Genomic DNA, 25619 nt, shown 5'->3' with positions numbered 1-25619 from the left:
CCCCGGAACTAAAATTCATATATATATATATATTATTTCCAGGATTTTATAATGGAAATGTAAACAGACTTCCAATTTTACCTTTAATAGCTGCATACATTAAACATTATCATGAGATAACCAAATTGGTATTTGCAGCATAGCATGATGTCATAACAACTGACTCATCATATTTTACTGCAAGAAAATATAGTCACGGTCTGGGATCTTCTGGTACTTATGACCTTCCTCTACAGTCAGCCCTTTCTCTATTAGATTTGTCTGAAACTTTTCATGTTTTTTAAACAATTTATTGATTTTGTATTGAGGCAAGAGTGACTCAAACAGGGAGGAAAAAGAGGAATTTATCCAACCATGGAAAACATATGGGAATTCAGGGCCAGATATAGAAATATGGTCAAAAATATTGAAAACCTACAGCAATTCAAGCTGCTTCTCTTCCCTCAACTCCTCGCATTTCCAACACCCTTTTTTGTTACTTTTGGAGAGACTTAAAACATGTTAATGACCCAAAGAACTAAAGGAGGAAGGTAGGGAGGAGGAAGGTGATGGCTGAAACATCAATCAGGGAGAAAGTGGTATAGATAAGGGAGTGGAATTTTTAAAGTTATTTTACTTCTTGAATCTTTTTTATTTTTAATAAAAAACCGAATCCATGGTACAAAGACACATTCAGCTGTTTCCTTTTTTAAAAAAGCATTAATTTAAAATTGTTAAAGATCACAATTCAGTTTTTAAAATTCAAAGTAGCTATGGACAAACTACCAAAATGTCCAGTCCACATTTCTGTTGATAAAAGGACAGTTGGTTGATTCATATTTCAAACTTAACAGTAGTGTTTTTACATTACAGTAGTGATTTTATTAAGTTGTTATAGCTAGTTGTGGGTATGCAGTAAATTCTATTATGGAACTGCAAAGTGCCTAACACAACAGGGCCTTCAACTCAGCTGAAGCCTCAATGTGCTTCTATAACACAAACAAATTAATAATAAATAATCATCACTACAGAAATGTAGGGCTGGAAGGGCCTTGAGAAGTCATCCATTCCCCCATGCTGAGGCAGGATCAAGTGAACCTAGACCATCCCTGACAGGTGTTTGTCTAACCTGTTCTTAAAAACCTTCAATAATAACCCCAGTGACAATAATTAAGGTAGTAAGCCAGTTTCCGGTTTATCCCTGATCTCCTGTAACTTGCACAAAAAAATCTGCTATCAGCCTGCAATTTCATAGCTTTCATTTTAGGCTAGAGGATTTAAAACAAAACAAACAAACAAACACTGGAGGCTAACTGGACAAGCCATGGTTACCTTACAAGACTTTAAAAACGTGTTTTAACATTTTTTGGTCAACTCATAATTCAGGAACGGCTTAGGCTCTAAGATTTCACACTTGAATGACACACTCATGATGACCTCTGAAAACTAAGTGTTAGGTCTTGTTTAATCTTAAGGAATTCCAATATTTTTATAAATGAATCCATATATTTTAAACTGTTTTGCAGACCTTGTGAAATCTGTACTAACCACACCAAAGTTGACAATGTCCACAGGAAATCTTATACAGCCCACAAACACAAACAGTCTCTTTGAAGTTTTAATATTTCATAGTACCTCTTATAAATTGTATCAAACTATTATAGGCAGAACTGTTAGCACTGCCTATTATAAAGGCTGTCTGACATTTCCCATTATAAGATCCTATTTTCAATCACTCATAACGTTGCCAAACAAACTTAGCTGTTTGGGCTGTAATTTTCCATGGCAGATGTCTGCCTCAGGCTGAATGTTTCGGGGTTTTTTTGGGAGAATTTCACCCATAATAGTTCAGTCATTTCCAAGAACGAGGCTAGGGAAAATGTCAATGTCTAGTCCATGTAAAAAAAATTCTGGCAACCTTTTTATGAACAGCTCTAGCATCCCACATGCTTTGGCGCCAGGAACTTTGGCAAGAGGGTGACCTCTGTCTCAGTGATGTGTCTTTTGCTATCTCTGTGAAAATTCACCCAAATTTGGCCAAGTTATAAGCCTCTGAACAATTGCAGGTTCACACATGCTCAGTGGAGATTTCTATTTTAGCAGCTAAAATCTGTAAAGATTCCATCTTCAAAGAGCATGCTCGAGCTGTTCACAGTTCTTACGCATGCACCATGCCCCCAGAGTGACTGAGCACACTCCAGCAGTGAATTGCTGCTCTGGGCCAAGGTGGGCACCAGAACTGAGCCTTTCTCTGCTGGGCTCTTTGGCTCCTCACTTCTGGCGTCCAGAGAGTGTGGAAGAAGAAGTGGGGAAGGATAGCCCAGTGGTTTGAGTATTGGCCTGCTAAACCCAGGGTTGTGAGTTCAATCCTTGAGGGGGTCACTTAGGGATCAGGGCAAAAATCTGTCTGGGGATTGGTCTTGCTTTGAGCAGGGGGTTGGACTAGATGACCTCCTGAGGTCCCTTCCAACCCTGATATTCTATGATTTTAATTTAGAGGGGAAAACAGCTGGACTGAGTCAAGGGAAAGGAGAAGACTGGGACAAGGAGCCTGGTGAGATGATAGTGAATGTATTCTGCTCATATATACAAATATACCTACAAAAAAGCAGGTGTAGTTATATCACTCATATGGCATTATGTATTGTATAATACTCACTAAGAGAAATTTCACAGTTTGCATCATAATTTATATAATACATATCAGTCTGGTGTATGTGTGAAATTACAGCAGTGTTATTTTACTAATCAAAAGAATACAGCATGTAGAGGAAGAAATGAAGCATGCTATCAGGAGTTTGTACCCTGGAAATGTTTCATGAGATCCTTCATCTGATCTTTATGTTGTTCCAGTTGTTTGTGTAAATCATTTAATCCTTCAAGTCTTGCAAATGGCAGTGAGTCACAGAAACTTACTGATAAGAAATGGTTAATTTCCTGTAAAACAACATTTTTGTAATAAGTATACACTGCATATGCTATGTTTTAAGTGGAGAAATGGTTCTCAAAGGTATTTCACTTGCAATGTGAACACCAACAGATATGAAATGTACACAAGAATTGAAAGACAAACAAATTGATTAGCTCCTGAAACTAGGGATAGATTAAAAAAATCAACATGTCTAATTTAAGGGGAAATAATCTTTCTATTCTCTATCATACAGTCAGTACATTTGCCTCAGTTGAAAGGGACCTATTACCAATGACTGTGCCATGTAGCCCAAATGAAATAGTTTATTACCTCCAAAAGTGAAAATGCTCCTTTACTGTATTTGATTTTCTGCTGAGTAGCACGCAAATCTTTAAAAGCAGGATGCTCAGGAAAAGGATCTAAATGTTTGATTGTTTGGTACAAGTTTTCATTATCCTTGTTATCTATCACTAGGTACTTCAACAAGCCTAGGACCTGAATATTAAATAAATAAATTAATAATAATAAAAAAATTACAGCTTAATAAGAAAAAAGACTCCTCAAGCCAAGCACAATATTCTATGAAATAACATTTATGCATTCTATACAGACTAAATTCTTCCAATCTGATAATTGAATATAACCAAAAATTCATAAACTATGTGTTTTACATTATTGCATGTTTTAAAGTGTTTAAAAAGACATTGGCACATTCACGGACAATATAATATTTGTTTGCAGTGTTACTGTAGCCATGTCAGTCCCAGGATGCTAGAGGAACAAGGTGGATGAGGTAATATCTTTTATTAGATCAAGTTCTGCTGGTGACAGAGACAAGTTTTTGAGCTTACACAGAGCTCTTCTTCAGGTCTAAGTATGTTTCCCAGATCTGAAGAAGAGCTCTGTGTAAGCTCGAAAACTTGTCTCTCTCACCAATGGAAGTTAGTTCAATAAAAGATATTACCTCACACACCTTGTCTTTCTAATGTAATATTTGTAATTCATTGAGGCTTAAAAATAGAGATAGGATAATAGTGAAGTAACTGATACAGAAATTCTATAATTTAACAATTTATTTGATTTTCTTGCTGTTGAAACTCTAATATTTTGCATGATTTGGTTGACTTATTTTGCTGTTAATCTGAATGCCTAATACTGTTACTAGAATAAATTAAATATTAATAAGGCTGGTATATGTTATCATGCTATCACAGATTCTGCAGTTTTTGCTGTTTTTATTTAAGTTTGGCTGTTCGGCTGCTTAAAAGTCCACTGCAGAACTCCTTTAAATATTTTTTAAAATTAAGATGCTAGCTCTCTAAGTGCAAAGAAATTCTTCCAAAAGTGACCCAAGTGTAACAAATTTGGTGCCGTTGGCCTAAAAATTATCAATATACAGTGCTTCTGCAGAGGTTCCTGTATTTTATATAAAGATATAAGAAGACAGGAGAGCTGTAAAGCCATGTAATTTAGGAATTTATAATATGCTTTATTATAGTAAGACCTAGAATTATTTATATGAGTTTTGTTAACATGCTGTGTGTATGGGGGATTTTCCTATTTGAATGAATTTATTGTGGTTTTGGTACATTTTAATTAAATAACCACATATTATATTTGAAAAAAAAATTGTGGTGTTGTCTTAGGCATTTTTTTCCCCAGCTAAATCATGGGCTGTATTTTTTGCCATGACAAAGCTGTAATTTTCCCAATTTATTGCCACGACAATCCTTAAATATAAACAAAACTGTGCAGACAACAACAATACTGCTCTCTCCATTGACCAAGAACTTGTATGCTAAATTTCAGCAAAAAGCATAATTTTACAGGAAGGCACAAACCTAGTATACAGGGTTTTGAGAGCAGAAGTGCTGCAATAACCATAACTATGGAGATGCAAATGCACCTCTACTGATAGTTTGCTTTAAAGCCACTAAGCAACCAAAACACAGAACTGAATATTTGCCAACCTGAAATATCTAGACATGGGGTAGTCAGTAGGTGGACCGCGGGCCAAATCTGGACCACCAGACACTTTTGAAAGACCCTGAAATCTTTTTATTTACTTATCATTATTGTTATTATTTTCTCTGGAGTCTGGACCTTGACCAAGAAATGTGCAACTTGGCAAAAAATAACTGACTACCCCTGACCTATGCTAACAACATATCTACATAGAAAAATGCAGTCTATACACATCTATATCTGAAGTAAAGTTCTGTCCATATATTCCCCTTCAATAGTGGTTTGTACTACAGGGCTAAACAAAAGATGTCTACGAAGCAGAAATGTAGTAAAAACTACTTTTCTTCCTGAAAAAGGCCATTTAAAAAAAATCTTATGAAATAACTGACAACTGGTAACAAATGAAAAAATCTATTCTAGAGAATATAGAAAAAGGTGACTAAACATTATGTTTAAAACACAGATAGAAGTATTAGTTATAAAAATGTTGACTTGAACTAACTACAAAAGCCAGGAGGCATATAATAAAGAAAAGCAACAAGTGCATCTTCTGAAAAGCTACCTGCTTCTGAATTTCAGGCTGGTCCCTGACGAGAGGTATTAGCGTTCCAACAACAACATGAAGGTGATTCTCTAAGGCATCCTTACAATATGTGACTGCTGCGTGGCAAACATGATTTAGAAGGTCACAGCAGAGGGAAAAGCTGCGCATGGACATGTCTCTGCCAAGACTGGGTCTGCCACAGGGGGGGAAAAAAAAACAAGTTTGAGGAATTAAATTAAAAAAACAAATATTTCCATTGTCAAAGTACTAACCCCTTGCATGACAGGGAGAAATAGGGCGAAGGAGCATATAAACATCATATTTAAAAGGCAGTGATTTCAGTCTTAAAATGGTTGACCCAATCATCACAGGGATTTAGATTTCTGGATTGAATAGTACCAAATCCCCAAGTCCTTCCATCATTGTTACATATGCTAAATTTAGCCACTGCCAATATGGTTTAATTCAACAGAGTCAAATAAGAGTGAAAAAGAAACAGATCATCTCCTCTAGGGAGGAAAAAAAGTATATAGGCTGCCACACATTAAAGGTAATGGATTTTGTTGTAAGGAGCACTTGAGTGGGGAATTCTCTGATCACATCCTCCTTTTTGTGCAGTGGATGTGCTGTTATAACAGTGCCTGTATTCCTGTGGAATCTGCCACAATACATTTAATTTGTCACATCACAGAACCATACTCTACACAACTCTCACCTAAATTCGTAGGGTCCTTTGAAAATTCCAGACTAAGCTATCACAAAATACAAATATATATGCTTCTAGCCTTTATAGATTTGAAGATAATCATGCCAAATGTAAACTGAGTTTAAGCTGACATGGTGATGGTTTTCTGAGTGTGCAGACAACCCAAAACAATGTTAATTGACTCATTCATCACTACGGATTGTTCCCTCTAAAATCTAAAGATAGCAATTTAAATTATTGCACTGCTGACCATTTTAGCTGAAACATCCAAATGATGTGTTTAGTCCCACAATACCAAATTGCTTTTCTCACCTCCTCAGTTGCCAAAAGCATCAGCTGTTCCCTACTCACCTACTAAAACCTTCTGCTTAACCCTTAGCCTCTACAATGAAGTTATATGTTGTCAACACAAAAATCTGCAGATATTAAAAATTGAAAATGTGGGGAAAGTGTAAAATAAATATTATGGGCTACTGTACTGATAATTTATTCACTTTCAGAATTAACTGGTTAATATTCTCTATTTTTAAATTTAATGGAAGCTGTGCAGCAGACTGCAGGGAACTTGTCACAGAATTTAGGTCTAAGCTTACAAACTTGTGTGAGTTAGCAGTGCAGGAGTTCATGAGGGAGAAGAAATCACATTTTTTATCAAGGAAGAGGGCAGACAAACAGAATAAACAAAACAGAAGTTATCATAGTCACAGAGCTTTCTCCAAAGGCTGTTGGGGTGCAGGAGTAGAGGTAAAGCCTGGGCATTAAAGAAGCTAACATGGTGGCAGAAGAGAGTTAGTGGGTGAAGAAAAGAAGGCAGAGTAAAAGTTGAGAAGTCGACAGAAGGGAAGTTAATAGACTGACATCATGGGGAAAGGAAGAGTACTGTTTAAACAGGGCAAGTGGTGGGCAGAGAAAGAATTCAGAGACAAACGAGTAAGAAAGCAGGGTTTGTTGAAGACTAGACTATAAAAAATTTCAATGATCTGAATAATATTCTGGGTTACTGAAATATCCTTATACTTTGTTATGTTAGCAGACAGCATTGCAATCCCACACATTCCTTGGAGTAGCAACACTGGAAGCTTTACAGAAAAAGGCAAAAGAGGAGATTTACCAAATGTTATGTTCACAATGAAGGTGCTTGCATAATATTGGCTGTTCTTTAATTAACTTGGTATCAAGTAGCAAATTTTAGTTTTTGTTGCAAAGTTATGTATCATTTTGAGCCATATACTCAACACATTTATTAACATTTAAATAATCAAAATGTCCAGGGAAGGCAGCCTACAAGAAACTGAACTTCAACAAAAAGACCCATCTTCCATAGTCCAATAAATAGGGCTGTGCTCAGTGAAGAAGACCTATAACTAGGGTGACCAGACGTCCCGTTTTTAAAGGGACAGTCCCGTATTTAAGCCTTCCTGCAGGTGTCCGACTTTTTCTTAAAAACGGGCAAATTGTCCTGTATTTTCTGTCTCCCCCCATCAGTACTGGTGGCCTGCTGCTGGCTGGATCCCTGCTCGCCAGCCGCCTTCCAACTCAGCGGTGAGTGGGGGGTCCAGTGGCCGACAATGGGGGTGAGTGTGCAAGGCTGGTGGTGGGGCAAAGCTGCAGTGTGTGGGGGCGGTCACTCCCCCTGCTGGTCCCTCAGCGCAACCCCCGATGTGTGCCAGCTCTCGGCCACAGGGCCCCATCCCCCATCCTGTTTCTGGCTGACACTGGCTGCATGCCGCGAGCTGCGGTGGCTGGTGAGCGCGGACAGGCGTCAGGCAGTGGCCGGCTACGTGTTGCCTCTGTTGCCCACCCATTGGCCCTTTATGTGCTTCCCCTCTCGCTGCTTTGCCCCTTCACTCCCACAACCCTGCTGCTCCTCCATCTCTCCCTAGGCGGGGCCCGTCCTGCTCCCAGTGCTGTGCGGAGAACCAGCCCTGGTCAGAGTGCTCAGTTCACCAACAGCCTGGCCAGCAGGCTCCTTCCTTCCCCCACTGCCTCTGGCTGGGCCGGGGCCCCAGGAAAGCCCAAGACCCTCCAGCCCAGGACACTAGCCAGGAGGAACCAAGCCCTGCATGTGCCAAAGCCCCGTGCAGCACTGGCATGGGGAAGCCTCTCTGCCCCTCAGCTAAGCTCTGGAGTGGAGCAGGGGAAGTGATTTCCAGCCTGGCCATGCCCTGACCATGCAGGCTCCACAGCAGCCCCCCGGGCAGGGGCTTAGCACCCTCTTCACCTGCCCCCCTGGCCTGGGTCCTGCCCCCAGGGAGCGTGGGGCTGCTCCGTCCCCTAGGTATATTTTCCTGCTGAGCCACCTCTCTGGTCAGGTCCGCTAAAGCCCCTGCAGTCAGGTTCCCTGGGCCCTGGTGCACAATGCATCCTAAAGGGCTTAACCCCTTCCAGCCTGCGCTGTAGCCAGGGGATAGAGGCAGCTGGGTTATTTCAGTGGCCAGCAGCAGCCTGGAGGTGTTAGCTGCCTTTCAACGCTGTTCGGGCTGGAAGCAGCTCCCGTCCCTTCTCTCCTGCACAGGGCCAAAAGGCTGCTGCTGACCACATTCTGGTGTGAACCCTGGCAAAAATCTGGGGAGGGGAGGCATGTGACTCTTCATGACCCCCGCCCCCAACATGTTGCCTCGGGAAGACGCAGCATCAGGTATCAGGAGAGCTGGGTCCATCCTGGGGGCTCAGACAGCTATGGGGCGTGGAGAGCGCCGGGCAGGGAGGGTCAGGTTGGTTAGTCTCTCACACACACATACACCCACATGTGAAAGAGGGGTACGGGAATGTGTGTGTGTCACCTCTCCCCATGTGAACCCTAAAGCCTTAAAGATAAGAAGATAAATGAAAAGAATCCAACTATGCAGTATTTCTTTTTAACAGGGACTCAGTCAACTTGATGTTAATTTGAACATTTGTACTGCATAGTTCTGATTGATTGTCACTGAACTTGCTTGAATACAAGTAATTTTATCAGGTGTCCCATATACAGCATAGGGAAATATGGTCGCCCTACCTATAATCAATCCTAGTGTGACACTAACATCAGTTTTACACTAGCTTCTACATAGATGGTATAACAGGTACTAGCACTGGAATGGGCTACAGCACTGGAATGGGTTACCTAGGGAGGTGGTGGAATCTCCTTCCTTAGAGGTTTTTTAAGGTCAGGCTTGACAAAGCCCTGGCTGGGATGATTTCGTTGGGGATTGGTCCTGCTTTGAGCAGGAGGCTGGACCAGATAACCTCCTGAGGTCCCTTCCAACCCTGATATATTCCATGATTCTAAAATATGTGGATAACAGTGAGAAGGTAAAAAAGAAAGGACTAGAAGACAATCATGTATTTACCTGCTGTTGATATAGTGAATCAGGGTATATATTATATCTCGAAGAACAAAAGCCCATGCTCCTCCTAAACCATCCTTTATCTCTTTAAGTAACAAATTAACAAACAAGTAATAAATTATAAGAATCCTGTGTTTTTTGTAAATATTATTTGTATCAGCTGCCTGTTTGCAAATGGCTAGTAGGATTTTCTGGAATGCATCCTGAAAATGAATGAAAATACCAAGTGAAAAGCCGCCTCTCATATCATAACAGCAAAATTAAGTTATTTTAACTTTAGGAAAAAATGTAAACATAAGACAAGTTTTGTACTTCCTGAGTCATATATAAATGCACATGTTTCTTTCAAATGCTAGAAAATGCACTGTAGAGACCAGTCGTACAAGGAATGGGGGTGCACACTGGATATCCCTACAGGTTCCTTCTATTTTTAGTTTCCATGACTTTGTGCAAAAAACTGCTTTTTGTTTTCCTGAAAACAAAGCACTGAAGGCAGTTTTCATCATTGATTTTTTTTTAAAGTGTAAAAATGTAAAAATGCAAGATTGTTTTAACAGAACACATACATACAGTAAAAAGTAAATAGGCACAAAAAAACAATATATGCAGAGCTTTTGTGAATTTGTGCATGGCTATGCTACATTCTGGAAACATATTCTCCCATTTAGTTATAAAACAACTAAATATTAGTATGTTTTTCTCCAATCTATAAACAACATAAAGGAGAATAGTCATACTTTGTGTGAAGCAAACATGTCTAAGCATAAGGATGTAGAAGTCCACACTGTCAGCAGGGGGAGTAATTATTTATACTTAAATATATCATGATCTGATGTAATTCTTTAGCTAGTTTGTGACAGAAATAATGTGAACCTAACCTATAAAAAGTTTTATTTAATGTACGTTAATCCCCCCCAACTTGATTTATTTTTAAAACTGTGGCCCTGTCTTTCTTTCACTTTTTTTTTTTAAACTAATCTTTCATGCATGTTACATTCATAAAGTTACCGTGGCCTTTAATTTAGGGACATTTGTCTTTTTTTTGCTGCTAATAGAAACATAAGGAGATTCCCTAAAATTATATTGGAAAGATTTTCTTTGTTGGCATGCATTGACAATTTACAAATAAAAAATAAATATAATTAAAAGGAAATCTTCTAACAATGAACAAAAAAGCAAAATCACATACTTACAGGATTTTTAGAAAGTACAGCTACAATACTTTTTAACTTGGTTTTATGACAACTGCTAATATAATCCAAGGTTGCCTTGATCACATAAGATGGAAAATGAGGAGGATTAGGAGCAGGGTCCAGTTCCCTGAATGAATTAAAAAATACAGTAAGACAAGACTTTCAAAAACTTGTTCAGAGATCAAGGTTATGGATACATATATAACATGTTGCATTGCTGATTTGGTTTCACCCCGATAAGGCAAGAAAAAACTACTATATAGAAACTAGTGTGAATAAATATAGCAAAGTACAAATTCTTTGTACATAACAGTAATATTTTCAGCAATAAGTGAAGAATTAGTTATATTTCCCAGCAAACTAACAACTGCAAATAAAACGAGATGTAATCCCCAAATATAACATAAAAAGACTTCCTTTCTATAGGGAAATACTTGCACTTGTTTTGTTTAATCCAATTATAGGATGCCTTTTGCATGTTATTGAAGCATCAAACACCAAAATACAAAAACATTAAATTAAATACAAGCCAATCAGCCAAATCCACTCCCAGACCTTGTAAAAATGTAATTCACAAGAATAAATCACAGTCATCATGTATGTTACCCCAATCATAAAGGGGTCAAACACAAATTGGTAATAATAAAGAAAACAGGAGGGTAGCAGATTGAAAAGCAAAGGGCTGGGTGGCTCAGAAACAGTCACCATGGAAAAGCAGGTCAAATGAAATAAATAAATCTTTCAGCATGCCCTGAAGTCAGCCAATGAGGAATTTTAGCAGACTATCTCTACACAAGAGAGTTTTATAGCTGAAAATCCTCTAAAATGACAGCCCTGCTCCCAGTCCAGTCCTGAATGAAATAAAGAACTAAGAGAACTAGCCCATGTTTGTCAGGGAGAAATATGGCAAACGGCAGTCTCATTCAAATATTCAGTACCTAAACTACACAGAATGTTAGAAACTGGGGGGCTGAGGGGAGAACCTCAATACTGATGCAAAAATGGTAATTAATAAAATATAATTTATTACAAACTGCTCTTTGCCTTTGCTGAATTTCAGAAGATACAGTAACTTTATACACATACATGATGCTTGGAGAATAATAGCTTACATGCTTGAGTTTATTAAATAAAATGTTCAGTCTCACTACAGAAACTCCCACAAAGTCTCTGCTTTTTCTCAGTAAGTGACAGGTACGAAAAGCATCATGAAGAACGATGGCCATAAAATTGTACTCAACACCTCCAGGTCATGGTGTACAGAGTCTGGAATGAAGCTTTATAACTTCTATTTTGCCTTAATATTCTATACCATGTTAGAAAAATATATCTAAATGTTATTGTGATATTTGATTTGCATAGTGTGTTTGGTAGGAGTCTTTAATTGCTACTGTAGATTGAATCATGAGAACAGTTTGAACACCAATAAGTGTCTTCTCAAAGAATGGGACTTCCCCCCTTATTAAAGGATGGGAAGAAACTTTTTTTCTAGGATCGCAAAAGATGACCGCTTGTATTTGAAAATTCTCTAAGAATAATTTAAGTTTAAAAAGATTATTTTAAAATCTGATTTTCATATAGAAAATAGGAGTGTTGGACTCAATTGAGAAAGAACATTTCATCTCTTATTAAACACTGATGAATTAAAGGAATCTCAGAAAATAAAATGAATAAAAAAGTTAAAATCAAGTTTAGAGATGTTCTGAGAATTTCCCGCTCCAAAGACAAAAACAATATAACCACAAAGTTGAAGATTTACAACCCTGTTGAAGATGCATACACAAGATTATATATTCATGAGCTGAAGATGCTACTAAGACCATCCCATGCAAGAGCTGAGCCAAAAGTTATTTGGATCCAGCCAAATCCTTGACAGAGGTGTGTCTTCCATCCTCACTGAGACAATGGAGAGGGGTAGTACATCTCTCTGAACTGAGATACCCACTCTTCTGTTTTGCTCTTTTGAAATCCTAGAAGAAATTTTGAGAGCATATGCTGGGATGCACACACCCCACACACATGCAAAATGTTGTACATAAGTAAAAAGGTATGAAATACATCTTCTAAAAATCTATATCTACATACCCTGTAAATTTACTTAGATCAGCTCCTTCTCCTGCCTTGGTGTTGACTGGCTCATGCAGGGTCATCAGCAGCTCCACCACAATCTCTGGCAAGTTACTGTGAGATAAATTGTCAATCTGCTAGAAAACAATATTAGATACATTTAATGTTTTCATATGAACAGCTTTAATAAGGAAATATTTTAACTCTGAAGGTCTCAATTTCAATTTATGTTTTTCTGAGGCAACTTCTTTTTCTTCTGTCTGGGCTACCTACTTATCCTTTGAGTTGTCCATCTTAAAATTAAAAGGACACAAGCAACTTAGAAATCACAATTCTTTCTAGAAATGTTTTACCAACTGTAATTACAACACCTAAGATTCACCATAAATTAAATGTTTCTCTATATTTTCAGTTTCTTTACATTGTGCATTTGACATAACATTATGTATAGTCATTGGTTCCCATGAATAGTCAGTGCTCTTGTTGGGGGGGATGGGAGAAGGCTTCACAGAGAATCAGAGAGAAAAAACTTTTAAAAAATAGACAAATGTGACTGCAGAAGCATAACAACTTTTAATTCATATTTTGAAATGTATTAGATTTCCAGTTGACAGTGTGGCTTTAAGACAACATAGTTGACATTACTTGAAAGATTCAGAATAAAAATATCAAACTTTGACTTACCTTATTACAAAATATCCTTATTTGAAGACCTGAATTATCTGACCTATTACTTACTATTTTCTCCTCAAATTCATTACAAGTCATCCACCACTGTTTATGCATTTATAAAGGAAACAAAGTACATTAAAATAGGTACCTGTTTTCCTAAGCAGCTTTCATCCTTAAGCATGTCGTAGACTTTATAAGCTGTATCTCTCTGTTGTGCTATTTCACTATCTCCATGGCTTTCATAGGCAAAATAGGGAAGGATATTTACAAGAATCTTTGGAAAGCAGTCTGCTAGTAGCTGCCGCCAGTCTTTTTCAATCATGTTAGCAATAGATTTCACATCTTCAAACTGACTTCTAATCACCAGGTGTGGAACCAAAACTTTATAACAAGACCTACAGGTAAGCAAATATATTTCCAAATTGTCCTTGAATTACAATGGAATTTTTAAAATACCCTACCTTTTAAATATAATATAGTAGATATAGTTGATCTGTTGTATGATTATCTAGTTACATCTATAAAATAAATCTCCAGCATTATAGCAGGTAATAGACATGATACACGGAATTAATTTTAAAGACTTAACTACACGCCTTCTAAAGCAAAACCTTACAGTACAAGCAGCAAAATTACATTATTTTGATACTTGATATAGCATGTTTCATGGTTTTAAATAAATCTAGTTTAAATGGATGTCACATAAATTTTATATATAAACCTACCTGTAGAACTCCTCAAGGCTAGAGTAGTTCAAAACAATGTAAGGAAAAGCAGATAGGCTATATCCACTCTCTTTCATTCTCAGCCACTCCAGCACCAGATAGTCTAATTGGGAAGTCATGAAGTCTTCTATACTTTTATAGCCAAAAATGTCCGATACTCTCTCCAAAACCTGTGCAATAAGTAAGACTGTGAGATAACATGCAGCATATATGTTGCGCTGCAGCACACTGAGCAGTTACGTCTCCAAGCCTCCCCTTCTAACATCTTTTTGCTCTTTTAATAGTATTTATATAGTTCAACTTCTAATTAGTACATAGTATGCATTTTTCAGTAGACAGCACTTATCATTTTACATGTTTTGCGTATGGAAAAACTGACTTTACTTTGTTTGGTTGTGAGCATCTTTAATTGGGTCTAAAATCTAGGGTGGGGGGAGGCAGACAGTCCCTGCAAAGAGGGGTGGGGAATGGAGAGGGAATGAGGCGAGGCAGTGAGACTCAGCTGATGGGGTCAGGGGAGGCAAGCCAGATCCTTTCCAGGCCTGTTCCAGCCCCTCTGGGTCCCATTCCCTGATGCCTGGCCTGATCCAGGGCACCATGGCAGCGGCTCCAGCCCCTCTGGGTGCTGTTCACTGCGTCCTGGCCAGATCCCAGGCACCATAGAAACTGCTTGAGCCCCAGAAGGTCCCTGTCCCTGCTCCCCAGAACAATCTTAGGCTTTGTGGAAGCAGCTCCAGCACCTCTGGATTCTCAGATCTCACCTCCTCCCTGGCCCCTGGGCATGTGTGAATTTATGCAGGGACAGAGCCCCCACAATATTTCTACTGCGGGGGCCCTAGCCTCCCTTACCTGCCTGGTTCCACCATCCCTGGCAAAAATATTTACAGTGCGTGATCCTGATTATAGTTTAGAGATGTCCATGAAAATACAGGAGTTATCACAAAAATGTTAACCTTAGAATTATTGCATATTCTTTATTTTAACACTAGAAACTGTTAAAAACATCACCGAGGTATTTTAGTAAGTAAAAAGATACATTAGCCAGTCTTTTTGCGTACAATGAAAGAGCTGTAAAAATTTTCAGCATTAGCTAAATACCCTTTATAGCACTTGTAGCCAATTAGTTTATTTATCATTGTGTTATCTAGTGTTATGGTCAATTCATTTGTTATTTCATATATCATTAATGTGTGCTAAACAGATTTCAGTTGTAGGTATAGATGTAATATAGGATTCTAGAAGTATAAGATTGACAAGTATTTAGGATTGATGAATGCATATTAGGTATATAAGCAAGGCATTGTTAGCCCAATCCACTTCCCTAAGTAGTTGCCTTAATTTATTAAAGTTGGCCTAAGGTTTACGATTTCAAAAAGGCCAACTTTAATAAATTAAGGCAACTACTTAGGGAAGTGGATTGGGCTAACACACTTAGGGATCTAAAGGCAGATGACGCCTGGGATTATTTCAAGTTGAAGTTGCACGAGCTGTCCGAGGCCTGTATCCCGAGAAAGGGAAAACGGTTAGTGGGCAGGAGATTTAGACCTAGCTGGATGAGCGGGCGTCTCAAAGGGGCGATTAAGAAAAAACATAAAGCGTACAGAGAATGGAAGAAGGGAGGGATCAGCAAGGAAACCTACCTTATTGAGGTTAGAGCATGTAGGGATGCGGTGAGGAAGGCCAAAAGCCGTGTAGAGTTGGACCTCGTGAGGGGAATTAAATCCAATAGTAAGAGGTTTTATAGCCATATAAATAGGAAGAAAACAAAGAAAGAGGAAGTGGGACCGCTGAAGAATGCAGATGGAGTGGAAATTAAGAATAATCTAGGCATGGCACAATATCTAAATGAATATTTTGCATCGGTCTTTAATAAGGCTAATGAAGGGTTTAGGAATAGAGGGAGTAGGACAGAGGGGAATACAGGAGGGGGGATTGACATTACAGTATCAGAGGTGGAAGCCAAACTTGACCAGCTAAACGGGACTAAATCGGGCGGACCGGATGATCTTCATCCGAGAATATTGAAGGAACTGGCGCGAGAAATTGCAAGCCCCTTGGCGACAATTTTTAATGAATCTGTAAACTCGGGGGTGGTACCGTTGGACTGGAGAATAGCTAATGTGGTTCCTATTTTCAAGAAAGGGAAAAAAAGTGACCCGGGTAACTACAGGCCTGTTAGTTTAACTTCTGTAGTATGCAAGGTCTTGGAAAAAATTTTGAAGGAGAAAGTAGTTAAGGACCTTGAGGTGAATGGCAATTGGGACAAATTACAACATGGGTTTACGAAAGGGAGGTCGTGCCAAACCAACCTGATCTCCTTCTTTGAGAAAGTAACAGACCTTCTAGATAAAGGAAATGCGGTGGATCTAATATACCTCGATTTTAGTAAAGCGTTTGATACAGTTCCGCATGAGGAATTATTGGTTAAATTGGATAAGATGGGGATCGATAGGAAAATCCAGAGGTGGATAAGGAACTGGTTAAAGGGGAGACTGCAGCGGGTAGTACTGAAAGGTGAACTGTCAGATTGGAGGGAGGTCACCAGTGGGGTTCCTCAAGGTTCGGTTTTGGGTCCGATTTTATTTAATCTATTCATTACTGACCTCGGAACCAAATGTAGAAGTGGGCTGATAAAGTTTGCGGATGACACAAAGTTGGGAGGTATTGCCAACTCAGAGAAGGATCGGGATATTCTGCAGGGAGACTTGGATGACCTTGTAAATTGGAGTAATAATAATAGGATGAGATTTAATAGCGAGAAGTGTAAGGTGATGCATTTAGGGATGACTAACAGGAATTTCAGTTATAAGCTAGGGACGCATAGGTTAGAAGTGACGGAGGAGGAGAAGGACCTCGGAGTCCTGGTTGATCGCAGGATGACTATGAGTAGGCAATGCGACGTGGCTGTGAAAAAAGCTAATGCGATCTTGGGATGCATAAGGCGAGGTATTTCTAGTAGGGTCAGGGAGGTGCTGCTTCCGTTATACAAGGCGCTGGTGAGACCTCACTTGGAGTACTGTGTGCAGTTCTGGTCTCCTATGTTTAAAAAGGATGAACTCAAACTGGAGCGGGTACAGAGAAGGGCCACTAGGATGATCCGGGGAATGGAAAACCTGTCCTATGAAAGGAGACTCGAGGAGCTTGGTTTGTTTAGCCTAACCAAAAGAAGGCTGAGGGGGGATATGATTGCTCTCTTTAAATATATCAAGGGGATAAATACCAGGGAGGGAGAGGAATTATTTCAGCTCAGTGCTAATGTGGACACGAGAACGAATGGATATAAACTGGCCGTGGGGAAATTTAGGCTTGAAATTAGACGAAGGTTCCTAACCGTCAGAGGGGTGAAATTTTGGAACAGCCTTCCGAGGGAAACGGTGGGGGCGAAAGACCTGTCTGGCTTCAAGATTAGGCTAGATAAGTTTATGGAGGGAATGGTTTGATGGGATAACGTGTCTTTAATCAATTAGGCAATAATGGCCATCGCTGGTAAAATGAGGGTCTGGCTAGAGAATCTTGCCTGTATGCTCGGGGTTCTGCTGATCGCCATATTTGGGGTCAGGAAGGAATTTTCCTCCAGGGTAGATTGGCACTAGCCCTGGAGGTTTTTCGCCTTCCTCCGCAGCATAGGGCAGGGGTCGCAAGCTGGAAGATTCTCCGCAACTTGAAGTCTTTAGATCACGATCTGGAGACTTCAACAGCAGAGTTAAGGGAAAGTGGGGGGGTCAACATTTATGGCCTGCATCATGCGGGAGGTCAGACTAGATGACCATATTGGTCCCTTCTGACCTTAAAGTCTATGAGTCTATGAGTAATGCAAGGCCTACAGGCTGGGGCCTATAAGATTTTAGCTTCGCCTCACGAGACTGCAGGCATAAGGAGACTTGCCATGAGTGGGTGATCTAAGATTAACTCTATGCCAATAAAACCACAAGATTACTGTGAAAGATGTGCCAATAAGTGATGTTAAGGAAAAATAGACTGCAGCAGACTGCAAGACACCTGGCTGTAACATCACACAAAGTTCTGTTTTGACCGCAGGTTACCCTGGAAACAGGTTGATGTAAAAGTTAATAGGATGCTAATAAGGAAAAGGGGAACTAAGAGAACAACCTATGGAAAGTGAGGCACCCCAAAATTTATGGGATATGGAAGTACAGATAAGGAAAAGGAGGTTGGAAACCTCATGCATATGAATAAGGTGTCAGGTATGGTCAGAACAAAAATATAAATGAGATTCCCTGGTTAGGTAAAAGTGGGAAGACACCGATGAAAGACCCTCGCTATCAATGACCACCATTTGAGAGATCCATCAGACTCTACAATATCTGGGGCTATTGCTTGGGATTTCTCAGGTTGTGTAGACATTATATGAGTGTAACATATGATTATAAGTTATAATACAACCAAGACTGTTTACATGTCACTGTGTTTGTGGTCACTGTATTCGTTTTTCGTGTGCTCCTAAGAGTCTCCCAATCTAAAAGAACCATAAAGGATAATTTTCACCATATTAATCTGAAAAACTGTGGCCGCACAGGAGCCGAACTCAGAGGGAGGTAACACAGAACTATCAATCAATTAAATTTAAAATAAAGGGTACACACTACAACTCTGCTTTACTTGTATAATTTATAACCTAACTGTAAGAAGCATTTCTCTTGTATACTTGCCTTTTTTATAAGGTGAGGCTCCAATCCATTTTCTTTCACAGACTGGCAAATAGCAAACAAAGCCTGCTTTTCACACACAGGACTGCAACATAAAACCATGGTTATCAGCATCAGCAGAACTGCTCTTCTATTACACTGCTCATCCAAGAGGTCTTCAGGGCGCATGCCACCACGTGCCTTCATCAATTAAGAATGAAATAATTGTTAAGAATGTTAAATGGGAGCTTCTGAACTCTTACATGAGCTAAAACTTTTTAAACTAAAAACACCCTTTATAACAATGGAGGCAGTATGCTGAGCTCCTGAGATGCATATGGGGAAGGGAATGGATGGCTTAGCAATTCAACTGCCACCTCTCCCCTCCTATGGAACAGCGCTGCTGAGCTATCAAGTCAGTCTTATGCAATCACCTTACTTGGAAGGCTGGTGACTGTAATTTGAGCTTGGGAATCCATGCTAAAACAAATAAAAATATGAAAGGATCCTTAAAAATTGGAAGGAAAGTCAAGAAGCCATCATGTGGTGGGAAAGAAGAAGAAAAAATGAAGGATGCAAGGGAGAAAACTGCATGGATATCCCTCAATGGAATTTCAATTATCCTACAACATGAATGCAGCTTATCCCTTTCTCTAATTCTCTTGTAATTTTTAAAAGCAAATTTTGGGTTTGTGAAAGTTACTGCACTGAACACTGGAAATATTTCTCTTATGAAAATTTAAGCCCTTTGTTTTTACACTACACACATACAGCATTCATGGGCACAATCTCTGGAAAGAAAGAGAGAAAAATGTTCTCTCTTTTATCATCTATGTACCTCTCAAAGAAGCTGCATAAAATTGAGGTTACTTACCTGTAACTGGAGGTTCTTTGACATGTGGTGTCCCTATTTGTATTCCACAGATGGCCACACATGTGAACCATGCACCCAGTAGGGTAGCTGGGGGGGAGGGGACAGCAGCCATTCCCCCACTGAGCACAAGTGGTGCCTTGTCAATTTCCTGGTGCCTTTGTACTCACCCGAGGGAGCGATAAAAGAAAAAATGCGCCACCCGCTGTGGCGCTTTTATTTTACTCACCTAGCGGCGCTCCGGGTCTTCGGCAGCGGGACCTTCACTCGCTCCGCGGGTCTTCGGCAGCATTTCGGCGGCGGGTCCTTCAGTGCCGCCGAAGACACCCGGAGCGAGTGAAGGGCCCGCCGCCGAAGACCCGGAGCGCTGCCGGGTAAGTAATAAAAAATAAAAGCGCTGCAGCGGGTTGTGCCTTTTTTTTTTTTTTTTTTTTTTTTTTAAATCACTCCCCCTGTTCCCTCCGCTTGGCTACGCCACTGTATGCATCTGAGTTTGTAGCACGGACAGGAGAGTGACAAGGGAGGTGCCTAGGAAAATATTTTGCCCCTTGTTTCACTAGTCCTGAAAAATGACAGTCTTCTAGCAATGACAAAGTTCTAAGAAAATGAAGCATATGGCCCTGAACATTTACACATGGCTAACAATTAGATCTTATTACCAGATCTCTCATTCCTTCTTGAACTCTGAGGTATACATTCTCAAAGGCCTTTTGCTGGAACTTCAAAGGAAGAGCTTTTGGTAATCCAGAAGAATCTCTCTGTTTCACATCTTGGAACAAACTTAAAATAAAACACGGACAACAATTATTTAACCTAACATTTAATCTTCAGAATTGGTGTATATTTTACATGGTAAATATTAGGATTTCTTTGTTTTGAGGGGCAGAAGGTGGTGTCTGGAGTCCCCATTTTTCAAAGTCCTTGTATTGAGTCAACCCTCCCGCCATCCAAAAATGTTCAGATGGAAGTATGAGGATTTGCTGGGTGGCAGGGAGAGGAATCATTTGAAAGTGTCCAAGTCCCTGTTAACCAGGGAGCAATGGATCCAAACTCTGATCCTCTGTCACTGTTGTCCTTACCTCATGGAGCAATGCAAAGATAAATTCATTAATATTTGTGAAGAGTTCCTCAGAAGCTCCCTTATTTAGGCAAAGGACAAAATCATTGCTTGTCTAGCACAAGGCATCACATTATTTACAGTACTTAGTCTATTTTTTCCATGAAGATAAATATATCTACATGAAGGGTCTACACACAATGGGTTTTACACAAATCGTTACTATAACATATAGTACTGCAAATTTACACAAGTTTTGAAGGCCTCAGTCAACATAAATGGAAGATGCCACATTGCCTTAAGAAATCCAGGTGTTTTTATAGCTTTAAGAACTTTGGGTAGCTACATAGCATGCAAAAGAGAAAAATTGTCTACTATCCTTAAATATACTGATTTAATTATCTAAACAAACTACAAAAAGGTCTAAGTTATCACCTGGTTATTGACTTTGCAGCGAGCATGCAAACTTGATGGTGGCTATCTGCGAGGAAATGTGGGAAAACATCTCTCACCGGCAGATCTTTATCGTTTACATTAAGCACAGCCCAATTTGAATGAGGATCAGCCTGAAGAAAATGAACATCTCTTGTTAAATATGTATGGAATTTATACAGAAATGAACACTGGATGTACTTGTTATACTGATGTATACAGTAGCTCTTTCTACACTACTTTCAAGCAAACATTGAGTATTACACTTACTACACCAGTAATACTCAGACTGAGGCTCAAGAGCCAAAAGTGGCTCTTTAATATGTTACCTGTGGCTCCTTGCAGCACATAACATTAAAGTTATTAATCTATCTGGATGCTTTTACTATGTTATTAACCAATTAAGTTATTTATTTGCACTAAGTTATTAACTTACTTGCTGTGAGAATAATATATATATAATTAATATAAATATAAACTAAATATTTCACCGTCATACTGTTTAAATATGAATAGTACTATAGTAAATGAAACAATGAATTCATACTACTGTGGCTCTTTTGGGAAATGTTGATCGCTAATTTGGCTCCTGAACCACTAAGGTCTGAGAATCACTGTATTAAACTAACATCAGATAGGGAAATATGGCTCACCTCAAGTAGGGCTTTCATGCAGTTCAGTAGGGCCACTCTTACTGGAGCCGTACATCTCCCTTCCTTTGTCAAGTGCCTGAAACAGAAGCCATTTAAATACCTATTACAAGCTTAATGTCAGGAAAAAAAAGTCTTAAGACATTACTCTCTGCTCTTTGTAATTCATTCTTAGATGCTTTTAAGTAATCCTTCTGACCTGATTAGCAAGCATTTTCCCCCCAGTTTTAAAGGACTATTTATTTTCTTGTTTGTGTATCAGTATCATAAATACTGCTTGGAAGAGCATTTGTTAATTATTGCCATAAAGACAACAGGGAGAACTGTCTCTTTTTTCTCTCAGGGCTTGGCTACACTGGCGCTTTACAGCGCTGCAACTTTCTCGCTCAGTGGTGTGAAAAAACACCCCCCTGAGCGCAGCAAATTACAGCGCTGTAAAGCGCCAGTATAAACAGTGCCCCAGCGCTGGGAGCCGTGCTCCCAGTGCTGCAAGCTAATCCCCTCATGGAGGTGGAGTACCTGCAGCGCTCTCCCAGCGCTGGCACGCGACCACACTCGCACTTCAAAGCGCTGCTGCGGGAGCACTCCCGCGGCAGCGCTTTGAAGTTTTGAGTGTAGCCACGGCCTCAGTGAATTCTATTTAATTACCTTGGCAATGGACTAAGGAATTTAAAAAACAACTCAGAATTCAGAAATCACTGCCCCATCATATTGATGTTTGGGTCTAAGTTTACCTTTCAACGTGCCTTTAAACTATCACTTAGTGGCTATGAGGATCTGTGATCTAATTTTAATATAGAACTGGTATCCAAAAAGATTCATGTGGGAGAAGTGTACAGACTAGATAAACTCACAGCACTACTGACAGCTGGCCCCACAGCAGCATCACAACCTTTGAATAGGTCATCAGCCATCAAGCCAAGAAATAGATTACTGCATAAAATAAATAAAACGTACCAAAATGCTCCCACAACAGTTAAAAATTGTCCTTGGACTTCCCCTGTTTCTTCAACATTTGGGTTGGCTTGGCCCAACCCCACTGCTGCAGGAAGTAGATTATTTAGAATTGCTTTACAAACTTCTTGATCTCGACGATACAAGGAACACACGTCACTGGGAAAGAAAAAAGAGATAGCTTTAGAAGCCAAACAGGTAGAAAAATTAGATAGTTGCCGAATAAAATATTTTTATTAATATATAATTGATGTTATTTCTTACGAAAGAGGCTTGAGAAGCATGAGAAGATCATCTTCTGGCAACAAATTTTCTTCAGTTGGGAGTTCCTTCAAAAGGACTAAATACTAAGGCATAATTAAAAATAGAACACATTAGTAATATTTTTATATACACACACAAAAACAAAATAATAAGGATAAGCATTTTCAATGGCTGTTAAATGCTTTATGTCAAATATTTACGTCAATATTTATGTCAGTTTTTACATGGTTAGATAATTTGACAATTGTTTCATGCAAATGAATTATTTGATGCACAATAATATGGGTAATTAAATCTTATATTTTGGCATATAAACATATCAGTTCTAGTAGTTGGAAAGGAGTTCCTACACTCTGTCCCAGAGAATAAGACTGCACAACCTCCAAGCCACCTGCTAAAGGTGAATACTGAAGGCAGATACCATATGGCCCAGCAATCTAGTGTCTGGTTTCTGACAAATCCTATAAGCTTTGTAAAAAAAATTTAAATCTTCAGAAGCAGACACTATAAGTTCTTCTGAGTGGACTGAGTCCAAGAGAATGGCCACAGAATGTGTGTACGACTCTAAGAGACAGTGTCTATCTACAGAGAGATAACTGCTGAATCAAGAAGTTTCTCAATGTCACACTCACCACTTGTAGATGCAGTGATTTAGCAGCATCAAATATACTTTTATCAATTAGCATTAACAGCTTCCGCCGTATGTCAGGTGCTCTGAAGCAGACTGTATGGATTTGTGCTGTAGTTACACATAGACACAAGAGCCTCAGAATTTCAAGGAGGAGTAAATCCTGCTTTGTCAAATGTTCTTCAGCTAATGGGCTCATAGCACCTAAAAAAAAAAGTTTCTTGTCAAGTACAAAAAAATGCTTCTTCTAGGAAAATAAAAGTTATATTAAAAACATGATAGAGTTATGTGCATTTATCAAGTTAAATTATGTTCTCAAAAAAATGTATGACTGGCAGCCTTGAAGTCTCTTAGCTACAGAATAGGTACAGTATGGACAGCACTAGCTCAAGCTTTCTCTATCTGGAGTGAGGCCTCTGTTCTAGAGTGACCACCTCTAGAAACAGAAGGGTATTTTCCACTCTTTATATCCAGACATACCTTAGGCCTCTGTGCGAAAACTGGCAATCAGGGTATCAATAGAACCATTTGTTATGTGTTTTTTTGTGGACACTTGCCGACTCAGAATTTGGTTGAGACCACAAACAAATTTCTCCACTTTTTACAAAGCCCACCCAACAAACCTAAGGTGATGACAACTGACTCTATACTACTGACCGGGTCCAAATTTGTGACCTAGAGAGAATGGCTCCATATACATGTCCATTTTCTCTGATGTCCAGAGCTGCTGCCACTGCCACCAACCCCAGTGTTTACTATTACACTGCTCTACAGCCAAAATGCTTCTGAAATAAATGTAGTCAAACTTTACTAATTCTGGGTCACTGAGAACGAAAATGATGCTTAAAATTGTTGGTTGGCTCTAGTTTTCAAGATATGCTATTGGGTCAGTATATACGACCCTTGACTTGGGAATGGCGGAGGATAAGTGAGTTATAAAGGGAAGGGATCTCAATTTAAACCAGAAATGACTAAAATACATCTTTGACTGGATCTATGAATAAATCTATCACTGGGTTTGGACAGTACTTGCTTTTTAGGCAAAACAACGAATGATGCAATCTGAAGCTGGTATTGCGTCATACATGATATGAATTGCATCATGTTATTCCTAGAAGTCATGGATGATGCAATCATAACGAAGCTTACATCACTCTGCTGAACAAATTGCCCTATATCAGCTCTAGAAATCATACAGTGTAGTGCTCTCTTCTTTGTCAGTGTTTGATTTTGCAAAGGGACACATTTCTGTTTAGCCAAAGTGAGCAGAGATGCCTCGTACTTGTGTGAACAGTGCAGATAACTTCTGCTATGTTTGTGGTGAAGTGACTTTTGCATCACAAAAGCGCAGTATAACCACTATGGTTAAGAAAGCCTATCACCTTTATTTTGGCTGCAAAATTGGAGATCAGGACAAGAGGTGAGCCCCACACATATGCTGCAACACTTGTGCAACAAATCTTCGCCAGTGGTTGAACAGGAAAAGGAAATCTATGCCTTTTGCAGTGCCAATGATTTGGAGAGAGCCAACAGATCATACCAGCAATTGTTACTTCTGCATGGTGCCTCCAGTTGGGAAAGGTGTGTCAAAGAAGAAAAAGTGGACTGTGCATTATCCAAACAGTCCATCGGCTATACGCCCAGTACCCCACGGAGAAGGACTGCCGGTTCCTGATGCACCAGAATCATTCTCACTTGAGTCAGAAGAGGAAGAGGAAGAGGATGAAACTTCTGGTCCTGAACCATCAATGTCACGGGACCCACATTTTCTCCCATCCTCCTCATCTGAACCACACCTCATAACACAAGGTGAACTGAATGACCTTGTCAGGGATTTGGAACTACCCAAGAGTAAGGCAGAGCTGTTGGGCTCCAGACTACAGCAGTGGAATCTCCTGGCAGGTGATGTTAGGGTTTCCATGTTCCATGACCGTCAAAAGGATCTTGTCCCATTCTTCTTCATGGAAGGTGATCTTGTAGCCTGCAACAACATCGATGGTGTGATGGCAGCCCTCAACATCGTTCA

The 25619-nt window shown here is 39.5% G+C and overlaps 1 protein-coding gene across 1 annotated transcript in view; it reads right to left on the bottom strand.

The window, feature by feature from the left end:
* Nucleotides 1-25619, bottom strand: part of ATM (ATM serine/threonine kinase) — a 97505-nt gene that overhangs the window by 41175 nt on the left and 30711 nt on the right. Inside the window, exons 17-31 of the mRNA XM_026653395.2 lie at nucleotides 23598-23797; nucleotides 22966-23048; nucleotides 22705-22860; nucleotides 21751-21826; nucleotides 21101-21231; nucleotides 20268-20388; nucleotides 18762-18938; nucleotides 14092-14261; nucleotides 13515-13761; nucleotides 12713-12828; nucleotides 10628-10754; nucleotides 9438-9637; nucleotides 5418-5592; nucleotides 3221-3385; nucleotides 2784-2916 (exon numbers count right to left, since the gene is read on the bottom strand). Coding sequence (XP_026509180.1) covers nucleotides 2784-2916; nucleotides 3221-3385; nucleotides 5418-5592; nucleotides 9438-9637; nucleotides 10628-10754; nucleotides 12713-12828; nucleotides 13515-13761; nucleotides 14092-14261; nucleotides 18762-18938; nucleotides 20268-20388; nucleotides 21101-21231; nucleotides 21751-21826; nucleotides 22705-22860; nucleotides 22966-23048; nucleotides 23598-23797 — 2277 coding nt within the window. The remainder of the gene's footprint in view (nucleotides 1-2783; nucleotides 2917-3220; nucleotides 3386-5417; nucleotides 5593-9437; nucleotides 9638-10627; nucleotides 10755-12712; nucleotides 12829-13514; nucleotides 13762-14091; nucleotides 14262-18761; nucleotides 18939-20267; nucleotides 20389-21100; nucleotides 21232-21750; nucleotides 21827-22704; nucleotides 22861-22965; nucleotides 23049-23597; nucleotides 23798-25619) is intronic.

Source organism: Terrapene carolina, unplaced genomic scaffold, assembly GCF_002925995.2.
Source record: "Terrapene carolina triunguis isolate 2854851 unplaced genomic scaffold, T_m_triunguis-2.0 Scaffold138, whole genome shotgun sequence".
Lineage (NCBI taxonomy): Eukaryota > Metazoa > Chordata > Testudines > Emydidae > Terrapene > Terrapene triunguis.
The sequence above is the reverse complement of the archived record's forward strand: the minus strand, read 5'-3'. Positions and strand labels throughout refer to the sequence as shown.